Below are 11,585 nucleotides of genomic sequence, written 5' to 3'. Positions count from 1 at the left end.
ATTTATTTGATTGTGATTATTTTAAATTTGTATCAATGAATTAACAATAACAAATAAAAGTAACTTTTATAAGGAAAATATATTTAATTAATCTTGAATTATGTGAATAAGTGAAGAAAAGATGTTACTACTACAATTAACTTGCTGCAGAGATGATGAAGTCTGTCCCGATCATAGCAACACTGAAAGTTCTTTTTTAATATATTGACGTGTCCCACAAGCTTCACAGATACGTAGACTCTCCATAGGTGTTGTGTTTCTGAAACAAAGACAAGAATTTTTGTTCCAGATAAATAAATGTAAGTTTAGCATTAGCTAGCCGATGTCCGATCTATGTGATGGAAAGACGTGCATTATCATATCCAGATGAAGCGTGGTGTCCACGCTGCAAATGTCGGTGACAGACGTGCCCATATACAACGCAAAATTCACTCGACTTGTACTGTACACCGTGTACTGATGTCTCGTCTACATTGCTGGAGAGTTTCCTTCGTCCAAAGTATGGTCTTATTTCCTACTTCCTTGAAGTTGGTCATGCCTTGACCATGATTATTTACGTAATACCCAACTTACTTTAACCAGTTTATTAAAAAAAATCGCAATAAGTAACTGAAACAAACTTCAAAAATTGCCCTGACAACAAAAATATTGATAAAATATGTGCATCCGCGGGTTAGTTTGAAACCTTGATTACTTGTATGCCGGAGAGTATTGAATAGACGTTTGAAGATTCCTACCTTTTCCAGACGTGTTTTAAGGAGTTTTACATTTTGCAGATTTTAGTATTAGAAAAAAAATTTAAGGATTGATTGTCAATTTTGTTGCTTGCATTGACTGATGAAGAAAGTTAATCTCGTGCAAATGAAGTGAACTGCGAAGCAGTTCATGTTACATTTGCACGAGATTAACTTTCTTCATCAGTCAATGCAAGCAACAAAATTGATAATCAATCCTTATATTTACATTAACCAATTTAAAATTTCCGCTGTTGAAAAAAATCAAATTATATGTGTTAGGTATAAGATTATTATACAATTTTGCAACATTGTACCAGTTATCGTACATGTATGTACAGCTACGGAACAGCCGCCAGTCAGTTCTTCTCGTCACCAAGGCAACACAAAATGTAGTTCCGAAAATAACTTCATTCTTTGTGCGTTGTTACGATAAAAAACGGCGATTTTGAAATATTGTTTTTTATATTCAAGAATTAATGGCTTAAATTTTATCATAAAACATTATTATGTAGCTTCAAATACAAAAATTGCTGCGCAATACTAGCAGTGCAGTCAATGTGTAATCCGGTCGCTCGATTGAGCAGGGGTCCGGTTTCGAAGAAAATGACGATTGTGGTGAAAATGCTGAATAGTTGGTATCTAAACATAATCAAACCTTTTAAAACTCAATTATAATTGTTATGGAATTAACAGAATGCTGTATTCCCGTCTGATAATTATTTGTAGCTGACATTTAAATATGTATTAACTATATCTGTTGTGAAATCCAACCCCTGTGTCTATGGTATGTGATGCAGTCCAATAACCATGCTTCCGGGGCTGAATAAAACGTGTTAAAATGTGGGACTTAGTCGCAGATCACTGGAAGACTTCTGTGTTATTCTTGAAATGTGATAACTTCTCTGTCTACTGGAGTTTGGGGATTAAAATTCGGTATAAAGTAAGTAGAGAAACATCGATTTGAAATGTTGGCGGTTTCCAACGACCCTCCAATGCCGTGGATTTTGACACTCACAGAATCGTTTCGTTAGGCTTAATGTCACTGAAATTAGCCTGTTTGCTGTTTGAGCGTATTTTCATGGAATCTATCGTTTCTAAGCTTTCGTGTATGACACCGTTTCACATATATTGTACACATTAAACTATTTGCGTTCGATTATGCCTACTAGGCTATGCGATGAGTGGTGAACCTCACTGCGTTCGGTCCTAACGTGACGCTAACCCAAATTACACTTTTTGAAGATAACATTGTTAAAATTTTCTTACGTGTGCTTGAATTAAGATATTCCTCTAAACATTAAACAAATAGATGCTTTTAGTTTTAATTTCATGCTTTGTTTACTTGTCAGCAGTGCATATATTTAGGCCTAATAAATAGAGAGCTTTGAAGCATCCCCGGTTCAGGCTATGCTCAGCATTTTTTTTACCTGGGCTTGAGCCTAATTCAGTGTTTCATCAAAATACGTGTAAAATATCTCTAGGCGGCTATAATATTATATTACTGACAATTTCTAATATCACTTTATCAAGCATTCCTGTCTGTGTTTCTAAATGTACAACGATAGGCCACATCGCAGAAAGTTCAAAACTGAAGCGGCGTAAAACTACAATGTAGGTCAAAATGTAAACAATGTCAAAATGTATTCTCACGCCGGTCAGAGGTCAGCGCGTGACCAAGCATCTTCATTGGGAAATGAAGTGATCGGAGTTTACTAGTTACATTGAGGCGGAGCGAAGTGAAAATGTAAATATATAAAATTTAAACATTTTGGCCTTACCATTAAGCTTCGAGTCGCCTCATTCACGGAACATTCTGCCGTAGTGCTGTCGTCTTCAGACAGCCATCTCCTACACGGCTCCACTGCGATGACAGGTGCCCCGGGTCTGTCGGTCAGGGCCTGATAGGCGAGTGGTGGTGTAGGATTCTTCGGACCAGCCCGCCTCAGGGTGCGAGGAGCCTCGGATTTCTCAGGTGAAGGTATATCGTCATCCTCACTACACTGATCATAATCCTCTTCAAACACCTTCTGGTAGAGATGCCCGCGCGACCCCTGGTGGTAGAAACTGGATTTACTCAAGGCAGGGGCGCCAATCATCAATAAAGTAGAACCGAATGAAGAGACGGCTGCAGTCGTGGTCCGACCTGGCGATAGAAAGTTCATGGATTTTATAGCTTCATATATTGCTGATAAATATTTCATAAACTAAATGTTTATAGTGATTATAAGTGACTTTATATACGTGTGTGTAGGAAAGGACTTTTTCACATTAGGGGTTACAAAATATTGTGTGAGGTCCTAGGCTTGTCGATGGATTCACAACGTTTTGTTATTCCGACTATAATGCATTAGATGCGTTTTTTTGTTTGTTTTTTGTTGTTGATGAAATTAACGTCCTTTTAACAGCAAGGGTCATGTTAGGACGGCCTCCCATGTATGCGGTGAATTGCGTGTATGAAGTGCGCGGTGCGTATTTTGGGAGACTGCGGTATATTCGTGTTGTGTCTTCTAGCATAGTGGAACTCTTGCCCTTTTTATAGTGCCATATCACTGAAGCATGCCGCCGAAGACACCAAACATCACACCCCTTATCTGGGATACACAAAAACATTAATCAAGTTACTTCCGGAAAAATGGACCAAAACAATTGTTTAGGCTTGCAAAATATCACTAGATTATCTCTATACATAAACTATAAACATGTATTACATTATATAGGATTTGACTTATACAATTGTTTTATTTGTACTGAAAGGAACACAAGGTAAATTTAGAATTCATGTATTAATTAGAAGAAATACAATGTCATATATCCAGTTTATCAATTCAGGAGTGATTACTTACAGAAACAGGATTTGATTTCTGTCTCGGTCGCCGTCTTCCGTCTGCAGAGCTGTGCTAATGACTGTATGTCTTTCTGTAATTAGATAAACAGATGTCAGAATTTTGGTAACGATACCATGTACAAAATGATATACTATTATTAACGGTCCATACGGCTCCATTGCGATAAAACTTAACCTGTGAAAGTAACATGTTACTTTTAAAGGAGACCGAGGAGAATGGTTACCTTTGAAAGATTTACAATTCCTTTTATTAACCTACAAAAAGTAAATGTTTTAATATATGTAAAATTGACTTAGATAACAGTTTTTTGCCTTTTAAATCAATCTGTAAGAAAATAGTATTGGTTATTACAAATGACTCGCCGGATCATTCTTTATTTGCGGTCGAGATAAACGGATTTTGTGAAATTAACCAAAGATGTTCCAATCGCTCGCAGGTTTAAAATTGCAAATGTTTCAGGTTCGAGCAGCCGCGAGTCGCGACCAATTAGAAAACGGCAAATAGCATATGCATAACAATAGATTACCTCAGTGACTTAATGTACTCACCTCCATCTGTAACACAAGCTGTCGGGCGTCAATTAGCCTTTGGTCAGACGTCCGTTTGGAAGTTTTCATCTGCTGCATTTGGATGTGGTGTTTGTGATTCATGGCGGTCACCAAACCTTTATGGTAATTATGGAGACAGAAATAAGTTATTATTAACAATATAGATAACAAGCGACTAGATAGCTATTATGTATTCTTTTCATGTGACATTTAAAAAAAAGCATTAGCATTTTTATTTGCACAAATCTTCATTGCGAGTTTCATAAAATCTCTCACAGAATGAACACATATTTCAGAAATTTTCATCACATACTGCAATTTATAAAACACAAAAATATACATATTTCTTTATAGCAATAGATCCGAAAGGTTTCATGGCGCTTACAATTGAAAAGCATAGACCTCATTTTTTTCAATCTAATTTTTCTATGTCAATTGATGAGATAAAGACACTCAGGACAACCTCTCTAAAATGTCTGCGGTCGTTACCTGTATAGACAGGTTTAACTTATATTACAGTTTTATGACATTGTATTGCAATGAGCGTAATTGTTTATGGAAACGTACTATATACGACACGGACAAATCTCCATGGCAACAGTAGAATGAGGATTGACGCCGAGTCCGCTGGATTATCGGCCCAACGACCGAACATGTAGGCTACCTCTATAACGAAGGCCGCCACCACAATTGCATTGTCAAACATCTGCAGTCAAGAAAATATTTGTGCACTAGTAAAATTTTGCTTGTTGTTCAAGTACAATGATTTTTGCTGGACAATTTCAGGATATGAAAGTATATAGCTCAATACGATACATTATAATCAAATAATTAAGAGAAGACGATATTTTACTCAGAGAAATTAAAAAAAATCGAGAGGTTACTTGGTTAACATTATAGGCAATATACACCATAATGACCATGCGCCTGTGTACCGGGTTAATGAAATACTTCAATTTCTGGTAATTAAATGAAGCGGCAATTATTATAACTTTATCAATTATGGTAGTTTATAGATGAAACTTATCATTTAACGTTACTAAACTGTTACAATAACAATCCGTTTGTTTCTCTTTTCTATTACATTTCTATTATCAATGGATGTATTTAAGGATTAACTTGAATATATTTTTATGTTATGGAGATATAACACAAAAATCTGAGTGTACTCTAAAAAAGCCGCGAAGTGGTTTGATGAGAGTACACTCAGATTTTTGTGTTATATCCCCATAACATAGACAATTTATTCAAATTAATCCTTATAATTCAATTTACTAAAGATAATCTCTTCAATACTCCAAATTGATTTTGGGACTCTTTTGTCTATGAAATCATTACGCCATCATCTCAGCCAATCCGAAGCAGCGTCACAAACGGCGACGCCATTTTTTCCTTTATGGGCTGATAAAGTAAATTTGTATGCCAATGAAAATGCTCGTAACAAGCATAATTGAATTATACAGTGTATATACTGTACCTCAAATTTCTTTCTGTAGAAATATCTCCCTCTACAAATTGTTCTTACAAGCACCTATAGAAAAAATAGGCTGATCAATAACGATAAAACATAGACAATAACTTCACAGAAATATCTATATCTCCTCCACGGACGGGGTATATCAGTCACTTTATAAACACAATTTAGTCCTTGCCTATTTCCTTTAAACTGATTTATTGTACATCGAATAAGAAACAAGTTATGCAATAAATAATGAATCTTACATGAGTGGCTATGTAAAATGTAATTTATTAAACGAGTTCAATATACTGAGTCTTTAGGCGAGTGGCCATAATATCAACTTACAATGTATAAGTTAAGGATGTATTATATAGATTTAATTTTACGTAGCCACGATTGTAATATTCTATTTATCACAAATGGAAATAGATTTAACGTTTCCTCTACCAAGACAATGGTGTGACGTCATATTTTGATCATAACGTCATTATTACATGTGACGTAACAATATTGTGTCTTACATATGTGTCTTATGACATGGTTTGTTTGTTTGATTAATTAACGTCCTATTAACAGCTATGGCCATGTAAGGATGGCCTCCCATGTATGCGGTGTGGTGCGTGTATGTAGTGCGAGGTGAGTGTTTTGGGAGACTGCGGTATATTAAAGTTGTGTCTTCTTGTATAGTGGAACTGTTGCCCTTTTAATAGTGCTATAACACTGAAGCATGCCACCGAAGACACCAAGCAACACATCCCACCCGGTCACATTATACTGACAACGGGCGAACCAGTCGTCCCACTCCCTGTATGCTGAGCGCTAAGCAGGAGCAGAAACTACCACTTTTAAAGGCGTTGGTGTGTCTCGGCCAGGGGACAGAACCCAGAGCCTTCCTCACAGCGGCGAACGCTCAGCTCAAGGCCAAAAGTGAGGCGATCATTACGAAAGATGATAAGATCCTAAATTTAGTCGCCTTTTACGATCATGCCATAGGGGCAGCAGGTACAATTCTAACGCCCTACCTGCAAGGCCATTTTTATGTCTTATGACATAGCTGCAGGGGTATGAAGTTACGTGATAGTACATGTACATGTACATGCAAACGGCTAAATGCGCTAGGGGTCTTAGTGTGGGAGTAATACGAGTGCCTGAAAACGCACGTCTCTTCCTTAGGTTTGTTCTTACACTTTATTATAAACTTACCTCAAGCAGCATGATAGAAACAAAGATGACACCAATGACATTAAGAGATTGGGTGACCATGTAAATCCATCTCGTTGTTCCGTCTGTTTCCCGACTCGATGTACGCTTGGTGTTTAAATCGATTTTACCAACAACAAAAGTGGTATCGGCTCCTTGGTCGAATTGGATCCAGATATGATCTGACCTAAAGCACGGGGCAGCACTAGGTGTCGGAGTTATCTCCACGGTAGCCAGGTCATTATATACATCTATCTTCGCGAGATCTTCATTATTATTTGTAGGTGTAGCTGTACTCTGTGGAATGCAGAAACTTGAACAACGGTCACTTATAACAACGTCCATGCTGCTTCGTAAAAAGTGCAACACATCGCTTATGCTTGAATGATCCGGAAACGCCACGTGTTCTGGTTTCAGTTTTAGATGGTTTATGAATACCCGGACGTTTTCCTCTTCAAGCTGAAATCGAACTGAAGAAAATATGTTAGATATGGTGGCCGGTTAGGGCCACCTCGCAATTACGCCACTTCGCAACCTCGACTTCAAGTCGAGGTTGCGAGGTCGCGAGATTGCGAGGCGAGACCGCGAGATTGCGAGGTTGCGAGACGATCGAGAACGCAAGATTGCCAGTCTCGCAACCACACGCGAGATTGCGAGGTAGTCTTAACCAGCCAGGACCACCAAGTTATCAAACCTATTATGAGAAGTTGAGTTGACATACAATTGTGAGGATTGCAATAACGAAATTTTTTATGTAAGGAATGTTTTTTTTGTTTTTTTTTTACTGATGCGTAAACTGCATTTTTTGTACAGATATTTCAACATGACGCGCGTTATCTTATATTTACAGTTCAACCGACAAGTCCATTTAAATTAAGTGTTCAAACGAAAGAAAACTTTGTTTTTTCAATGTTATACGAATGTTGGAGTTCCACATCAGCTTTATCTTTTTTACCCCATTTATACAATATTTGTTACATATTTTATTTGCTGATATAGTCAGTGTTCCGGTGTGTGTATTCTTGCGCGGCAACCACTGCGTTGATGCAAGTGTAAACGATTTCGCAGTTGGTAAGGTTATATAGCAAAGAGAAAACGGAAATGTAAATATAGACATATCATGTAGGTTTCACAGCAGATTAAATACATGGTGTAAATTATCAATTGTTTTTCCCCTAAACAACACGTTAAATGTACAAAAGGTAAAAGTTATTCTAGCAGATTTTTTTTTGTGCTTTGGAAAACCAATCAGAATTACAATCACATGAAAACTTGCCATCACAGTTAAGCATCTTCGATATTCCAACGGTTAGTATCACAGTCGTTATATCCCTGGACTGTCATAGTTTTGCTATGACAGTCCAGTTCGAGGGAAAAGCCTGACAAATCACAGGCTACCAGACACTTCCTACAGGAATAAATCTTTATTTGATTTATTCAATGTACATCAAAGGACCAAACTACCGACTCATCTGTTGTCATCTGTTGTTGAGCTAGTAGTCCATGAAATATTGAGGATGCGAGATAAGATGCTGAAATAATCATAGCAGTTGCGTGATGAAGATGTGTTATGTTTTACATTTGTACCACGAAAAGTAGGTCGAAGGTTTTCCTCAGGGTACTTCAACATTTCTAATTTAAAAACGGACAAATGATAAGATGATACGACTGTTGACAGGATGTAGTACAAGAAAAATGCCCAAAGATATAATGAAAGAATATCCAAAATATTTCTTTTTCAATGTGACCTTCGTTACTGACCCACCCGTTGTAGAGATCGCAGAACCAATTCCCCTTGTCAGAAAGATTTAAAAGAATTTGATTTTTTAAACATTTTGCATCTATATTTATCGCCCAACCCACACACTAAACTTTTGAAACTGATGCATTCTGAATACATAACCAGCAGGCTATCTCGATGAAATATTCTGCCCCAAAGGAAATTTCCAGAAATGCATCTTTAGTTTGTGCATTTTAAGAAATCTTTTTTGTATTTTGCGGTCTCAGTCCTTACTCTAAGTGCTACTCACTTCTCATGAAATGGAGGTCACTCATCATTTGTCCGAGGACACCTAAACAGTCGATAATGACGAGGATGCTGATGACGATGAGTGTTACCCGACTTTGAAGGACGTCTAGTGTCCTGGCACACAACCTGAAACATTCCCCACGACAACAAAGGTATGAGAATAATTAGTTTATATCAATGTTGAACAATCAACACCTCCTTAATCCGTCATCCCCCCTCCTCCAGTACCTCCTAAATCCACCATTCTCCCTCCCCCACCAGTACCTCCCACACCAGTACCTCCTTAGTCCGCCCTCCTCCCCTGGTACTGGTTGGGGAGGGGAAGATGGCAGATTGAGGAGGTACTGGTGGGGGAGGGGAGGAGGGCGGACTAAGGAGGTACTGGTGGGGGAGGGGGATGGTGGATTAAGGGGGTACTTAATCCGCCCTCCTCCCCTCCCCCACCAGTACCTCCTTAATCCACAATCCTCACCTCCCCCACCAGTACCTCCTCAATCTGCCATCCTCCCCCTCCCCCACCAGTAACTCCTCAATCTGCCATCCTCCCCTCCCCCACCAGTACCTCCTCAATCTGTCATCCTCCCCTCCCCGTCATCCCCCCTCCTCCAGTAACTCCTTAACCCATCATCCTCCCCTCCCCCACCAGTACCTCCTCAATCTGTCATCCTCCCCTCCCCGTCATCCCCCCCCTCCAGTACCTCCTTAATCCACCATCCCCCTCCCCCACCAGTACCTCCTTAATCCGTCATCCTCCCCCCCCCCCCACCTGCACCTCCTTAATCCGTCATCCTCCCCTCCCCGACCAGTACCTCCTTAGTTCGCCCTCCTCCCCTCCCCTACCAGTATCTCCTTAGTCCGCCCTCCTCCCCTCCCCCACCAGTACCTCCTTAATCCACAATCCTCACCTCCCCCACCAGTACCTCCTTAATCCACCATCCCCCTCCCCCACCAGTACCTCCTTAGTCCGCCCTCTTCCCCTCACCCACCAGTACCTCCTTAGTCCGCCCTCCTCCCCTCCCCCACCAGTACCTCCTTAATCCGCCCTCCTCCCCTCCCCCACCAGTACCTCCTTAATCCACCATCCTCACCTCCCCCACCAGTGCCTCCTTAGTCCGCCCTCCTCCCCTCCCCCAACAGTACCTCCTTAATCCACAATCTTCCCCTCCCCTACCAGTACCTCCTTAATCCACCCTCGTCCCCTCCCCACCAGTACCCCCTTAATCCACCATCCCCCTCCCCCACCAGTACCTCCTTAGTCCACCAATCCTCCCCTCTCCCCCAGTACCTCCTTAATCCACAATCCTCCCCTCCCTCACCAGTACCTCCTTAATCCACAATCCTCCCCTCCTCCACCAGTAACCTCCTTAATCCACCCTCCTCCCCCTCCCCCACCAGTACCTCCTTAATCCACCATCCTCCCCTCCCTCCACCAGAACCTCCTTAATCCATCCTCCTCCCCTCCCCCACCAGTACCTCCTTAATCCACCATCCTCCCCTCCTCCACCAGAACCTCCTTAACCCATCATCCTCCCCTCCCCCACCAGTACCTCCTTAATCCACCCTCCTCCCCTCCCCACCAGTACCTCCTTAATCCACAATCCTCCCCTCCCCCACCAGTACCTCCTTAATCCACCAATCCTCCCCTCCCCCACCAGTACCTCCTTAATCCACCCCACATCCCCCCCCCTCCCCCACCAGTACCTCCTTAATCCACCATCCCCCTCCCCCACCAGTACCCCCTTAATCCACCATCCCCCTCCCCCCACCAGTACCTCCTTAATCCACCCTCCTCCCCTCCCCCACCAGTACCTCCTTAATCCGCCCTCCTCCCCTCCCCCACCAGTACCTCCTTAATCCCCCTCCTCCCCTCCCCCACCAGTACCTCCTAATCCGCCCTCCTCCCCTCCCCCACCAGTACCTCCTTAATCCGCCCTCCTCCCCTCCCCCACCAGTACCTCCTTAGTCCGCCCTCCTCCCCCTCCCCCACCAGTACCTCCTTAGTCCGCCCTCCTCCCCCTCCCCCACCAGTACCTCCTTAGTCCGCCCTCCTCCCCTCCCCCACCAGTACCTCCTTAGTCCGCCCTCCTCCCCCCTCCCCCACCAGTACCTCCTTAGTCCGCCCTCCTCCCCCTCCCCCACCAGTACCTCCTTAGTCCGCCCTCCTCCCCCTCCCCCATCCAGTACCTCCTTAGTCCGCCCTCCTCCCCCTCCCCTCCTCCCCACCAGTACCTCCTTAATCCGCCCTCCTCCCCCTCCCCCACCAGTACCTCCTTAGTCCGCCCTCCTCCCCCTCCCCCACCAGTACCTCCTTAGTCCGCCCTACTCCCCTCCCCCCCACCAGTGCCTCCATAATCCGCCCATCCTCCCCCCCCATCAGTACTTCCTTAGTCCCCGCCCTCCTCCCCCTCCCCCACCAGTACCTCCTTAGTCCGCCCTCCTCCCCTCCCCCACCAGTACCTCCTTAATCCGCCCTCCTCCCCCCTCCCACCACCAGTACCTCCTTAGTCCGCCCTCCTCCTCCCCTCCCCCACCAGTACCTCCTTAGTCCGCCCTCCTCCCCTCCCCCACCAGTACCTCCTTAGTCCGCCCTCCTCCCCCTCCCCCACCAGTACCTCCTTAGTCCGCCCTCCTCCCCCTCCCCACCAGTACCTCTCCTTAATCCGCCTCCCCCCCTCCCCCACCAGTACCTCCTTAGTCCGCCCTCCTCCCCTCCCCCCACCAGTACCATTCCTTAATGCCTCCCGTCATCACGCCCACCCCCCCATC

At 42.9% G+C, this 11,585-nt stretch overlaps 1 protein-coding gene across 1 annotated transcript; it reads right to left on the bottom strand.

The window, feature by feature from the left end:
• Nucleotides 1–69: 69 nt before the first annotated feature.
• LOC138329809 (uncharacterized) lies at nt 70–11,567 on the bottom strand. Its single transcript, XM_069277102.1, has 9 exons — nt 11,545–11,567; nt 8,821–8,945; nt 6,794–7,260; nt 5,609–5,662; nt 4,699–4,837; nt 4,132–4,247; nt 3,581–3,653; nt 2,516–2,880; nt 70–259 (listed from the first exon to the last, which is right to left on the bottom strand). Exons 1-9 carry the CDS (start codon nt 11,565–11,567, stop codon nt 224–226), a joined length of 1,398 nt encoding a protein of 465 aa, XP_069133203.1. The 3' UTR covers nt 70–223.
• Between the last annotated feature and the right edge of the window lie 18 nt (nt 11,568–11,585).

This window comes from Argopecten irradians, chromosome 8 (assembly GCF_041381155.1).
Source record: "Argopecten irradians isolate NY chromosome 8, Ai_NY, whole genome shotgun sequence".
NCBI lineage: Eukaryota > Metazoa > Mollusca > Bivalvia > Pectinida > Pectinidae > Argopecten > Argopecten irradians.
Note: the sequence above shows the minus strand (reverse complement) of the source record. Positions and strands in the feature narration are given on the sequence as shown.